The 14120-nt window shown below is 45.4% G+C and overlaps 2 protein-coding genes across 13 annotated transcripts in view; one reads left to right on the top strand and one right to left on the bottom strand.

Moving 5' to 3' along the window:
• The window catches only part of ALK (ALK receptor tyrosine kinase), a 305535-nt gene extending 298022 nt beyond the window's left edge, over positions 1-7513 (top strand). For all 4 annotated transcript variants that reach the window (XM_074536919.1, XM_026797338.2, XM_014271871.3 and 1 more), the window contains 4 exons: positions 101-235; positions 1221-1311; positions 2574-4655; positions 6647-7513. In XM_074536919.1, coding sequence (XP_074393020.1) covers positions 101-235; positions 1221-1311; positions 2574-3278 — 931 coding nt within the window. In that variant the 3' untranslated portion in view covers positions 3279-4655; positions 6647-7513. The remainder of the gene's footprint in view (positions 1-100; positions 236-1220; positions 1312-2573; positions 4656-6646) is intronic.
• Positions 7514-11548: 4035 nt separating this feature from the next.
• CLIP4 (CAP-Gly domain containing linker protein family member 4) overlaps positions 11549-14120 on the bottom strand; it is a 31227-nt gene continuing 28655 nt past the window's right edge. For all 9 annotated transcript variants that reach the window (XM_074536916.1, XM_074536915.1, XM_074536914.1 and 6 more), the window contains 3 exons: positions 13757-13821; positions 13015-13087; positions 11549-12426 (listed from right to left, as the gene is read on the bottom strand). In XM_074536916.1, the coding sequence (XP_074393017.1) occupies positions 12099-12426; positions 13015-13087; positions 13757-13821 (466 nt within the window). In that variant the 3' untranslated portion in view covers positions 11549-12098. The remainder of the gene's footprint in view (positions 12427-13014; positions 13088-13756; positions 13822-14120) is intronic.

Genomic DNA, 14120 nt, shown 5'->3' with positions numbered 1-14120 from the left:
GATCAAGGGTTGCAAAGAGCAATGCTGATGGCATTGAATGACTACTGGTGATGGTCATTCCAGTATCCCTCACTTTATTTTCCTTTGTTTCTGTGCTCAGGTCCTTTGGCGTGTTGCTGTGGGAGATATTCTCTTTGGGATACATGCCCTACCCCAGCAAAAGCAACCAGGAGGTTCTGGAGTTTGTCACCAATGGAGGAAGGATGGATCCACCTAAAAACTGCCCTGGCCCTGTGTATGAGACTATAACTTTGATATATTCATGCAACTAAGTTTCTGTTTCAGATGCTTTTTCTGTACTCAAAAGTTAATGACCTTTAAGATTGACCTAATCATGGCTAATCTGCCTTATTAATCTTTAGTGCCAGTGATTTCTCTAATATTTAATTTTTCTTTTGTTTTGGAGAATAAATCAGGGCCCATTGGAGAAGTCCTGCCCACTGCTTGTTTGGTCAGAGATGACACAATATTTCTCTGTCTTAGGTTAGCTGTGAAACTTCAGTGCATCCAACTGTTCACAGACAGGGAAAACTGGGCTCCTTTATCTGTAGCCCTGCCTACCTTTAGTGTGTTGTGCAAGGGATTTCAGGTGGATGAGTAATTCTTTGAAAGATTGTGCATTTTACCCCACTGGTGGTCACACTCCAGTGGTCATCAGTGCATCAGTTGTCCAACTCCAGGGTGTCGCAGACATCTTGTCATGAAAATCCTTTCCTTAGGATTTTTCCTCCTGAGAAGCTGAGAGGCCTCAGGAACAAAATGTAAACAATGGTTATCTGCTGCTGTGGAATGCAACAGGTGGATCTGTGATTGGCCCATGTTGGATGTTTGTAATTAATGGCCAATCACAGCCCCAGCTGGCTCGGACAGAGTCCAAGACAGCTGCCTTTGTTATGATTCTTTGGCATTCTATTCTTAGCTTAGCTAGCCTTTTAAGATGAAGCCTTTTCTTCTACTCTTTTAGTATAGTTTATGTAATATATATCATAAAATAATAAATCAAGCCTTCTGAAATATAGAGTCAGATCTCCGTCTCTTCCCTCAAAATAAGACCCCTGTGAACACTGTGACACCAGGGAAGGCAGAGAACTCTCATTTATTAGAAGCAAGAATGGTGCTGAATGTCTGTGATTCTGTCTGTGATTCCCAAGCTGCCATGAGCAGTTGGCACATCCCATGGGATCTGCCATTCACAACCATCTCCTGTTCTGCCCTTCCAGCTACCGCATCATGACCCAGTGTTGGCAGCACCAGCCTGAGGACCGGCCAAACTTTGCCATAATCTTGGAGAGGATTGAGTACTGCACTCAGGTATCCGTGTTCATTCACCTCAGATGGCAGGGGTGGAGAGGGTTCCTCTTGAGGAGCTCTCTAGACAAGCCAGGACTCGAGATGAGGAGGCAGCACTGCACTATGCAGTCAGCAGTCCAAGGAGACTGATGTCAGGCTGGGATATTCACCTCACCAGGTGCTTGATCCTTCTTGTCTCTTGCTGCTGAAAGGCACAGGCTGACAGAGCTTTACAAAGAGCACACCTGTAGCCCTGCTTCTGCTTATAGAGGCACAGATTCCAACAAGCAAAAGAGCAGAGACAGGGCAGCACCTGTGCTGCTTTCACATGTCTCATCCCAGGCACTCCATCCCAGTGTTTACCCTTAAGGCACAGTCAGCACTGAACAGCAATGGTCCCAGCTCAGAGCATCCTTTGCAGATGGTTTCAGCAGCTGTTGGCAATTTTTTTTAATCTGACAGGGCTGGAGTAGGCAGGTGGAGAGATGGCCAGGCTAAAGGAGTGGGGATTCTTAGGCTAGGCAATGGGGAAAATCAGTAAATCTGATTTACTTATTTTTTACCACCACTTTAGCTTCTGAGGAATAGAGCAGTTTGGAAAATGTTCTCCTGCCTGCATCAGCACAGACTCCTTGTATGATCTCACTGTTTTTCACTTCAGTCAGTCTGCTTTCCCTTGCTATTTGGGAAGCTTGATCTGTTTTTTGTGTGTGTTTGGATCCTGGGATTGGGAGGCATATTTTTCTGCTATCTGTAGCTTGCCCTGGCATGTAGCAATAAGTAAAGATTGCCAACATCACTGCATTTTCTCTCAGTTTAATTTTCAAAACTGCTTAAATAGCTCAGAACTACAGCCCCTGTGGGTTCAGGCTTCAAGGGGTCTGCCAGTATTGTCTTCACTCTGCATTCCCATTCCTCCCTTCTCATGTGGAGGCAATACTTACATAGTTCCAACTTTCTCAATATTATCTGAGAGTGTTATGAACTCTGAGATGATAGAGATTCCAAAAAGCATTCCCACAGGAAATTTTGCTGGACATAAAAAATGCTTTTCATTGGTTTTGTGCCTCTGCTGTTCTGTGGTGAGTTTAAGGGTTACTTTCTTTTAAAGAGTTGGATTTTAAGGATATCTTGTTGCATCTCACACCTAACTGCATTTTGTCTATCCCCTCCTGATGGAATGTGGGCTCTGGGTGGTGGGATGTGTTGAGATCATAGCATGACAGCTGCTAGATGTGTGATGGCTGCAGGCTTTGAGGAATTCCCGTTGTTCCCTTGGGCAGGATCCCGATGTCATCAACACCGCCCTGCCGGTGGAATATGGCCCATCGGCTGAGGAGGAGGAGAAGGTGGCGATGCGCCCCGACGATCCAGAGGGAATTCCTCCTCTCTTGGTCCCAACACACCAAGACAGAAAGGATGACAAACAAACCCTGCCATCTCCACCACCCCTGGCATCAGCCGTCACTGCTGGAAAATCTCTAGGGAAAATGGGAGCCTTGGAACAGCCAGGGCCAGGGAAGGTGCAGTCAGCCACAGGGGGAGGGCACATCAACATGGCCTATGCCCAGTCCAACCCCCCTTCCGAGCTTCACAAAAGCCGGGGCTCCAGAAACAAGCCCACCAACCTCTGGAATCCAACCTACGGCTCCTGGTTTGCAGAGAAGCAGGCCAGCAAAAACAGTTCTCTGCTGGAGAAGGAGAGGCCCGAGAGGGAGAATTTGGGACAGGAAGGAAACTGTACTGTGGGGCCCAACATTGTGACTGGCAGGCTGCCAGGCTCCTCCCTGCTCTTAGAGCCATCTTCCCTAACCGCAAGCGTTAAAGAAGTGCCTCTCTTTAGGCTCCGCCACTTCCCCTGTGGGAACGTCAACTACGGATACCAGCAGCAGGGCTTGCCCTTGGAAAGCTCCACAGCACCTTGTGCTAGCAGTTACGAGGACCCTGTCCTCAGAAACAAGAGCCACATAACCCAGCAGGGGCCCTGAGTGCCCTCGACCCTCTCTTGACTTTTCCCCCCCGTGGCCCCTGAGCCTTGCAGAGATGTCCCGTTACCCAACACACCGCGAGCAAGGCATGGGACAGCGTCACCTCCTGTTTCGTGCAAACTTGCTCCAAAAGTGCCACCCTTGAGGCTGTAGTTTCTACTAACCCGAGAGGCTTCAAACCACCGGGGCCCCAGCAGAGTCAAAGGAACGAGGGGGAGGGAGGATGCAGGGAACTGTTTGTTGTTAACTGCAAGGCCCAGCTGCTGTTGCATCAACTCATCCGCATGGTTGTCGTCATGCCCTTCCTGTGAGCTTTTCCCAGTTGTGCGTCCTCCGCTTCCGTGTCAAGCCGCGGCTCACTGCCATGAGTGTTTCATGTCTGGGCTTTCCCGTGCCAAACTTGTCGTTGCTGTGGAAGACCTGGAGGTCTCCTGCTGCTGGCAGGGCTTGTAGTGGGTTTGGGAAGAGTGTCGTCTATCCAAACGAAAATAAAGAAATACGACGGCGCTGAATGGTGACACGATGGCACATTCTCCAGTCTTGGTCCAGCTGCAATCCAGTCTTCGAAAGTCCTTGAATGCACAGTGTTGTGGGGGTGCTGGCAGGGCAGTGGAAAAACCCTGGTCACACTGCATCACTTGAAGGGAGGGGAGAGGAAGCAGAGGATGGGTGTAGATGCTACGAGGCATTCAGGGGGCAGGCATTGTTTGGCTGGGGTTTTCTTTGGTTTGTGTTTGTTCACCTGTGCTTAACCACCAGAACCAAGTAAAGCCCTTTAAAATTCCTTCTGTCCTACAAAAGTAGGGATGCCCTTCATCAGGAACGTGGGAGTGTCAAGTGGAATGAAGGTGAAGCTCTAAAGGACCATGGTCATGAGAGAGACTTTCACTTGCCCTGAAAAGGGACAGCCACCTGCATACCTCAAAGGTTTGAAGTAGCCTTTGACATACACTGTATGAACAACACCATGAAGGCAGAAGACTACATTGTGCCACTGTCTGGAAGCCAGATACTGTCTGTACTGAAGGGTTTAGAGCCCTTTTTCCTTTGGCAAAAATACATGTATGATAGTGGTTTAAGGACAAACACTCCATTGACTCACTTTGTACACCCCGTGCATGAAAAATACTCCAGTTAAGTGTATTGTCAAAACATAGATGTAGGAAATAATTCATGTGTAAAGATGTGCATTAGTAACTTCAGCTTAGGATTGGGAGGAGCTGTTTTAGCATGATTGCTATCCAAAAAAGGGGTGCTTATTTCCATAGAGATGGGAGTCCTGGAGCATCAGCAAAGGAGTGGGAAGATGTTCTTCAGTCTGAGACTCTTGATTTCAGTGAAGTGGCCCTGAGTCTGGCCCTGGATCCAAACGTTGAGGTAAGCTTCCTGTCTTCATCAGGAAACAAACCAGAATCTCCATACCTCCTAAACTTTGGGATGGGCAGATTGAAATTGGAGGATTTGGCTTGGGCCACCCCCTTGAACAAAACACATTGCAGGGGGAGGAGTAGCGTGCTCTCCTAATCTGCCTTTCTGATGCCTCTGATGCCCAGAATTAAATCCTCTTCTTAGACGAAAGCCAAAAGCAGATGTGGTGACTGGTTAACAGGCTGTGCTCCTGTTGGGAAGCTTGGGTCAGGGGCTGCTCTGAATTTCATGTTCATCTGCTAGAGATCCATCCCACAGCTGCTGCATGGGTTAGGGGGGATAACAAGGGTCACGCTTACACGCTTCTTCAGGCTGAGCTAAGAGGGTATTTGTCATCTCCCAGGTTATTAGGCTCACAGCTCTTGCTGTGAAATAGCCACTGGGGAGGGATTCTCTCTAGCTCAGGATTGCGTTAGTGTCACACCAGTCTCTCTCTCTCTAGCTCAGTAAACTCAGTGGGGCAGTTTCTCGAGTCTCAGGAAAGCTGATTAATTCAGCAGGCAAGCACCATCTGAACAATTTATTACACTAGGACATTATTCACATATAATAGCAATTTTCATTTAAGTATTCCAGCTTTCTCATTTTCAGAAGAGCTGAACTCCTCATTGTTTTCTTTAGCCTTTCTTTGGAAAGGAGCACACTCTGGGTTTTTGCCGCCTTACAAAGTTACTGAGGGCAGAAGCTGACCTGTTTACTGATGAGTGTTTTCAAAAGAATGCACAAGAACAAAAAGTTGCTAAGTTAATGATCTTTGACTAGCTGAAATTATTAATTCTTGGGTCTGAGGCAGCAGCTTCCATGCTGCACAAATGCAGATAAGCTGCCAGGTTATGATGTAAAAGCTGGAATTTCTAAAGAAACTTAAAAAGCACAAGCAGTAAGAAATTATTTTAAGCCTGTAGGTGTGAAAGGCAGGCTCTCCCAGCCATGATGAGAGTGTGATTACTGCTTTGAGCTTGTGCTGTGCAGTTATTTTATCATAGAATTTCTTACAGAATGGGAGTTGTAAAAAAATGAAGGTGCTAAACACAATCCTGCTTCTTACCTATGGAATATGTCAAGAGATAATTCTGATCAGGGGAAATGGTGAATTGCTACTGAAATTCTCCAGTCTGCTGAATACAGTGCATTGAGACAAATACTGTTCATCCCTGGCAGCTGCTTTTAAGTGAGCTTCCCTCTAATGTCTCCAGTGCAAAATGCTTTGTTGTGGGTACTTTATTGATTTGGATTTTCTTGGTTTTTTGAGGCTGGAGTTTTGGGGTTTGTTTGTATTACTGTTGTTTGTTTGTTTGATTTATTTTTAATCCCTCTCTCTTAACTCTTGGAATTCAGAAATACAGTTTGGGCTCATTTTTAATGTTAAAACCATACAATTTCTGAGTTCTTCCACAGCAAGCATTTAGTTTGGTGTCTCTGTGTGCTGTCCAAGCACAGTACCCCAGGTTGCAAAAACTGTTCTATAAATATTGGTGGTAATCAAATCTCCTCACTTAGGAACAGGACCTGGAGCATTTGCCTGTCCTTTTTCTTAGAAAATAAATACTACCATTAATTGCTTGGACCAAAGGGTGCTCTGTTGATTGTGTTCAGGCTGCAGTTGCCATGAGCATGAACCAGAAATTTTAATTTCTGTGTCTAGGATGATTCACCTGTTCAGTACTCAGAGCTGCAGGGAGCAGAAGGGATTTAAGTCACCATGGGCTCACCAGACCAAAGCACTCTGTAAATCCCAAATTCCACTATCAAACCCCTCCATGCTAGGAGAAAAACAAATTCAAGTTATTTTAACCCTCTTACCCATTTTTGTCCATAACTTATTTTTCAAATTATAGTCTATTGACACACTGTATATTTTTAAGGAACTTGTTTTAAGACCGTTAATCTTTTGTGTTGGTAGTAATAATGTTCTGATTTATGTCTTCCTCATTCTGCAGTGGAAAAGCGGGAAGCAGTATGATCTACAGGATGTAAAGCACAACTGGGGAACAACCCTGTGCTTGGGGAAAAACCCTGAAAATGGCTTATTTCCATGTGGATGTTACCTGGTTTCCTAGAGAAGATAAGTAGGTGGTTCCATGAGCTGCTGGAGGTAAACTGGGTTCGGCTGCCTGTCTCTCTGCCTTTCCAGCTGCCCCATCACCTTCCCTTTGTGCCGCTGAACTTGGTTTGCCCACCACGTGCCTGGGAGTGAAGCAGGGCAGGAGCGAGGGTGGTTCTGCTCCCCGAGGTGCAGAGAGGGAGTGGGGTGGGAGGGGGGATGGCCACAGCCAGAGGAGGTGCAGGGACCACGGTGGGAAGCCCCAGGGCTGCGTTAATGTGGCTCAGTGGGTCTCGGACAGCAATGTCAGACCAGGGCTGCTCCTGCTGCCCTGCACAGGGAGCAGCCACAGCACACCAGGGCTGGAACAGGGAATGGCAGTGCCACTCTGCATGTCTGCTCCTGGTAATCCTCGCTGCTGGGGGATGAGAACCTGGAGGTGGGAATAGCATAGAACAGCCTTCCACAGCAGCAAAGACATCGCTGTTCGTCTGTCCCAGAGTTAAACCCATCCCGGGGAAACGCCCCAGGTGTCCCCTCCTGGCTTCTTTCAGTACCAAGCTTCATTTTAGGAGTGTCTGTCTCATGTACAGCCGTTTATGCAACATTGTTTATAAAGGAAGGGCCTGTGCACTTCAGGGATACTATGAAGAAAATACTAATATATGGTCATTGAGTATTTTGTATTGAATAGTGTATTTGTATTGTAAACAAGTGTAGTGAACCACAAGGCATGAAGACAAATAAAGTGACAGTAGCTGGATTTCTCCGTGTTGGGCTGTGCAATGATTGGGTCAATGTTCAGATGTCTCTGGACATCCAGTTTTACTTGGCAAAGCTGCAGAACTATTAAGGTGATGAACACTCTAAGGAATAGGTTTGGTGGTACCCTGAACCACATTTTGGGCTTGCAGCAGCTGTTTCAGACCTCTTTGCATTGCAGAATGTGTCTTGGTTTGGAAAGGCAGGTGCCTGATAAGGAAGGCAGGAGCCTCCCCTGAAATGAAAAATATAAACCCCCTCTCTCCGAATTCCTATAAAATTTAAATTAGGGGCTCTCAAGCAACAAATATGGGAGCAGGAATAACAGTTCTTTAATAGGGAAGAAAATAAAAGGATAAAATAAACAATGCAGTAAACTAAAACAGAGTCAGAACCCACCCTGACACCCTGTGGATCAGGGTGTTGGTAGCAGTCCTATTGGAAATGTGGCTGCAGTACTCCTGGAGTGTCAGGTCTGGTTCTGTTGGAGCAGGGATCCTGTAGAAAGGATGTATTCTTCCTCTGAAGATCCAGTGGAAGAAGAGGCAGCTGCTGTTCCTCTGGGGAATCCAGTGGAGACGCTGTGTGCTATTTCCAGAATCTCCAGATTATATCTGGGTGGCAATGCTTGGCTCCTCCCTCTGGGTGGAGCATCTCCCAATGGGATGCTGTAGTTCTTATCAGCCATGCAGTGACATTCAATAGCCTGTTATCAGCTGATGTCTCCCTCCCAAGGGAGGAGAGATTGTGGAAAAAATAAGGAAAACAGCCCACTTGACAAAAGATACCTCCTATACAGCCAGCAAATAGAATACATCTTGCCTTGCGATCTGGAACAAGATGCTGCACACCAAGTTTCTTACAGGGGAAGGTGCCCTTCTCTCTGTCACAAGCAAGGCTGGCTTTTACCCACAGCAAACTGGACAGTACAAAAACAGAACAAAGGATATGGCTGAAGACAGCATTTGGGTGTTTTCCTAAAGGTATGTATCTAAGGCGGCCTTTGAGTCTGGACTGAGGGTAGGTCTACCTGGAAGATGTATTTAAATTCATATTCAGTGTTGAAAATGACACTATGGAATCTTGTGACAATTTTAGGAAGAGATAGTTTCTGCCCTGAAACACTCACTTTTATCCCATTCCATATCACTCCTATGGCCCAGGCAGCTGCATTCTCATGAAATGCTCCTTGAAATTAGGACTGACTTACTATAGATCAACTTTCTCCTTCATGTGCTCATTCTACAGGATATTGCTCTGGTTTGCTTTACAAGACTTCTCCAGTAGGCACCTCTCCCCTCCCTCCTTTTCTTTCCTGTCTTAACTCAAAAGGGAGCTCTCCTGTGCCCTTCCAGGAACAGGGCTGGTCAGCAGCCAGCCACCACAGCCTGGTTTGGATCTGGAACTGGCTGGAAATCTCTGCTGTAATTCCCCTTTTTCCCAGAGTTGTCAGTCTGCAGCCAGGCAGGCAAAAGGATGCAGGTGGGTGCTCTGCTATGTGGCTTTCACGGACAGTTTCAGTTTCCCCCTGGTCCTTGACAAGGCTTCTGCAAACTCTGAACTCTGGAACAGCCATGACAGAAAGGCTGGATTTGCCACCTCCCACAGGTGACAGAGTTAATTTGTTAGAGGAACAGTGCTGTGTCCTGCAGCTCTGCAGAGCCAGCCCTGGATCCATGTGCAGCTCTCTAAAGGCACAGGCTCCCTGCCCAGAAAACCATTGCTGTCACCATCTGCAGAGCAGTCAGTGAGTCCAGCTCAGCTGAGCTCCTTACAAATTAATTCTCCATCCTTGGACACCTCAAGAAAATTCTCATCCCCCTGTCACGTGCACCTGTGGTCTCTCCTTTCCAGCCAGTGTTCAAGAAAACTTGAAAGATTTAATTGCTAAAAGAATTGAAGGACATTTTCTTCACATGCTGTGGGACAAGGACTGGCCTCAGAGTCTGCACAGAGAACACCGAATTGCTGGGGACCATCTGCTTATTTATTTATAAACTACACATAATGTTTTATTTATGTAGTTTCTCAGGGCTTTGAGAATCATTTGGCTTTTTTTCTAACCAGTCAGGGGCTGTGACAGTACAGTCCTCTGCACAGCACCTAATTTCAAACTTCACTGCCACTTATTTTCAGAATTTTCTTTATGACACAGTATCTTCCTGTAAGAGTTAGAGTAAAGGATTATGGCAACTTACCTTGGATTTAGGGAAGCACAAATCCCTTCCCCTCATCACCTTGAAGGGAGCCATCAGTAATCCTTTCTGGAATGGACTGATTTATTTCTGTTCCAGACAGCATAATTTTACAGTGCTTCTTGCTTCCTGGCAGAAGATTCTGAGAGCTTCCAAAACAGCTCCATGCTGATAACAGTGAGACTGCTCCTCTGAGCTACAGTGCTGGAGCCACGCACAGCACACCAGTGCCAGATGGTGTCTGTGCCCTCTCCTGCACCCATCAGGCAGCTTCAGTGAGGCCCAGGCCCTGCTTCCAGGTAACTGTGGAGCTGCAGAGCTGTGCAAGGTGCACCCTGGCACCCCTGCAGGAAAAACAAGCTCCCACTGAATCATCTGTGCAAGACAGGCCACACAGAAATGCTGTGACTCCAACACAGGGCCCCAGCTCCCTGCCTCACCCACACACTTCTTCCCACACCTACCTCCTGGAGAACTCCAGCTACCCTTCAGATAAAGCCCTTCCACCCATTCCAGCTGGTCAGGCAGGGAAAAGAGCATTCCTGGTGATGAGTGTCTCCCCACAGAAACTCCGCTGCTCTCCCAGGAGCACCAGGCAGTGACAGAAAGTGCTGGGCAAAGGCCTTGCTTGGAGCAGGCAGTTCTGTGCTGAACAGCCAGGAGAGAGAAAACCTTCTGGATCACAGCTCACTGAGCTCCCTGAACTTCATTTGTACAGGAGAACAGAAGAAAGAAATGTACATTCTCTAAAGACCCCAATGAAAATTCTTTTTGCTCTTCTATTTAACAGGGTTTTATTTTATTAATATCAGCAGGAAACAGATATTAGACAAAGTAAAGTTCAGTACGTCACTGAATATCTGCATCTCTAAATATAAAGCATTACTTTTTTTTTTTACATTCAAAATTTACAGCTTCTATATTCAATTAAAATTCCCATGAGTTAGAATACAATATGCATTATTTTAAATACAGATCAGGAAAAATAACTACAGCAACATTTAAAAGAAGGTTACAGCAGCAGGATTCTGTCTAAAAATAGGATATTATGATTTAAAGTATCACTTCTTCAAGTAGGCAAGAGCAAGCAAATAATTTAAGAGTAAAATGACTGTTCTGGAACACAAACCCATCCAGTTCAGGTAATGTTTACATATGCTGAGCAATTAAAATACATTCTATGTTTAAAATATGGACAAAAAAATTAGCTGTTCTAAAAGGCTGATACACAAATGATGTCACATAAAGGCCCATTACAGTGCTGTACCTAAAATTATCCTTAAGTCATCATAAGATCTCACAAAAAATTTATACTGGAAACTGTTCCAAAGCAAACAAAAAGAATCAGTGTCACAAACTAATCAAAAATGGCAACAGCTTGCTTGAAAACTCTGTATCTGTTCCATACCATTGGCAGGAATTACCTTGCTGTATTTATACAGACTTGATATTTATGATAAGGGAATTATGTATTCCACTCTGGGTTTATTTGCATTTTACAACTGTCATACTCATTGCCTGCAGCACCCCAAACAAAAAAATAATCTCTAAAAATGAGGGTAAGCTCTCCAGGAGAGTGCAAAGTGCATTATTTTAAAGAGTGCATCTTGTAAGTAGCTCGTTCTACAAATGCAGAACAAAAAGTGCTTGTTACTGTACAGACTGACATGCAGCATATTTGTGCTTTTTAAAGGCTTCTTATTAATTGCTGCTCTTCACTAGGAGAGGGGCAAATCCTTATATTTATCAGCCCTTTTGTATTATGGAGAGGAGGACAGGGGGAAAGAGGAAGGGAGATCTGAACAGTAAAATGCAAAAATACTCCACAACTGTTTGGAAAAGGGTGGGGAGGGTGGGGGGTTTGGCTTTTACTTTTCCTCCTTTCTTATTGCTAGCAGCTGGTATTGGAATTGACAAAGCGCCCAGGAATCAGGCTAATGTCACCCATCAACCACCTCCACTGTCAAAAGCAGGCAATGCACAAACATTTCCAGTTCATTATTACATGGAGAAAAACCCTCTGAATACTGCATGAACCACACAGGAGCTTTAGAGAACGCTGCAGTCACTCTATTCTCCAACTGGAATGGTTTTCAAATGATGCAGCATCTTAAACCCAAGATGCTTTAATAACCTTCCAGGCAAGGGTCATTAAAGTAAGAGAAACTCAACAGTGGTTCTACTTCTTAACATGACTGAACACTTTTTTATCTCTCTGTTTTATATATATATATTTATATAAAATATATATATATTATATACACACACATACATATACACTTCTATATGTAAAACGCAAAATGCAGATTTAAAGATCCCAAAACAAGTTTGCATTCTAGGCAGGGGGGGTTCCTCTGTGCTTTGCAACCCTCATTCCCCAGGGCGTGGGGCTCAGCAGATGTCATCCACGAGCCTGGCACCGTTGATGCCGCGGTAGGTGACCCTGCTGGGCCGCACCAGCACGCCGTGGTTCAGCCTGCAGCTGAAGTAGCGCCTCTGCCCCACCGAGCCGTCGTTCTTGCCCTTGGCGCTGCGCAGCTCCAGCCCCAGCCACACCCCCGGGGCAAAGTCCGTGGGGCCGATGTACCTGATGGTGCCCATCTCGTTGGAGCTGCTCAGCAGCACCTGCGAGCCCTCGTGCAGCTTCACGGGCCCCTCGCAGGCAGCGGTGCCGCTGCTGCTGCTGCTCCAGCTGCGCCGCAGCACCGAGCTCTTGGACCTGGCCAGAAGGGAAGGGAACAAACAAGCCCTTTTTTTGTTATAAAACATCCAAGGGGACTCTAATTCAAAAAACACACCCTCAAATCCCTTTCTAGAAAAACTGGGTTGGATCTCACGTAACTAACAAACCATGAAATAACAGTAACAGGCTGCTGCACTCGTATTGGAAAACCAATTTCCTTCACCCAGTGCTAGGATCTACAGTATTTACAGCAGGTGATAGTATTGGTAAATTAAGCCATACAAAACATTTTATTTGGGGCTTAAAACAGTTTAACTGAAACAACTTTTAACATACAACTGTCAGTCAGGATCACCAGAACAAAGTGAAGTCCTTTACCAAGAGCCTCTGAAGTTCACCCAGCTGTGTGAAAATACAAGAATTTGGAGAATATGATTGAATATGAAAACAACTTTAATGCCAACCTGAATTCTAGGACTGTACTCCTGGATGCCCATGGAAAAACAGTGTACTACTAGTTCATTTTGAAAAAAAAAAAGAACATGTAAAGGTCTAGATATCCTATATGCATGAAGGGGTTTTTCTGAGCAAAGCTAACAGCCACTTGAAACTCTTAACACTCACCTAACAAAGGCATTTCTTCTGTTTATCTCCTTTTGTGAAGAGGCAGAAGTGCTGCTTAAACTGCGTCTAAAGCCTGAGTGGAAAGATTAATAAGCTGTGTAGGACTTCTTAAGGGAAAAAAAAAAAACCACCTTTATGAACACAGATTCTTTGTGGGGTTTTTTATACTGCTTCCACTACATTTGTACTGCTTCCACTGCACATTCTCCCCTCTAATTTGGAAATTAAATGATGAAATTTCTCACAAACATATATGCCTGTAATATGTTTGACTTTTCAGAAGGAACAGAAATTAAATTAAACAAACCAAACAAGGGCCATTTGAAGGTCTTTTCACGAGACGCTAAGAAGGAAAAGAAAACCAACTACTTCAAGTACCTCACACAAGTTTTAGTAATTTCATAGGCACATCCCCCCCACTGATCCCTTCATCAATCTCAATTTGTGTTGAGGAACAGGTTCCATTTCCCTTTCCCTCGATTAGAATGCAATATTAGCAGCAAGGGAAGACTGCCAGCCAGCAATCGTAACTGACAATTCTTTCTGCCAGTGGAGTGTTAAGATCAATACAGTACTGCACAGTTCCTTCTGCAGGCCAGATTTTTGGGAAGGGAGCAGCCAGACTATTGGCTGGCATTTGGGGTCCCTGAAAATCTCTTGTGCTTTTGGGGAAGTTGGCTTTGTGCAGATGGTTCAGGCTGCAGAGCAGGGCCTGCCTCACCCAAATGTCTCCCACTCCTACCTGGAAAAGTGTGAGTTGCTTTACTCCATGAAGTCTCTGTGAGAGAATCCAGAGAATCAGTCAGTCTGAAAAGCAATAACACAATAAAGAGGCCATTTCAACTCAACTCTGAACAAACCCACTGGCTTCTTGTCAAATATTGATGAGGTTTTCAATCTTTCCTTCTCTATCTGCCCCCAAGAGACAGCAGCATTCCTGCTGCACTCAGGCTGCTGGGCATGAAGTGCCTGGAGTATTTGAGTTACTTGCCCTCACTCACTGAGACAGCAGGCAGATTCTGAGGCAAGTTCCTAAGAGTTTGCCTGAGCAGGCTTATTCAGAGAAATAAAAGCAAGAACATGTCTGGCAGAGTAACTACATACAA

The sequence above is a fragment of the Zonotrichia albicollis genome, chromosome 3, assembly GCF_047830755.1.
Source record: "Zonotrichia albicollis isolate bZonAlb1 chromosome 3, bZonAlb1.hap1, whole genome shotgun sequence".
NCBI classification, from domain to species: domain Eukaryota; kingdom Metazoa; phylum Chordata; class Aves; order Passeriformes; family Passerellidae; genus Zonotrichia; species Zonotrichia albicollis.
This window is presented reverse-complemented; position numbering and strand designations above follow the sequence as displayed.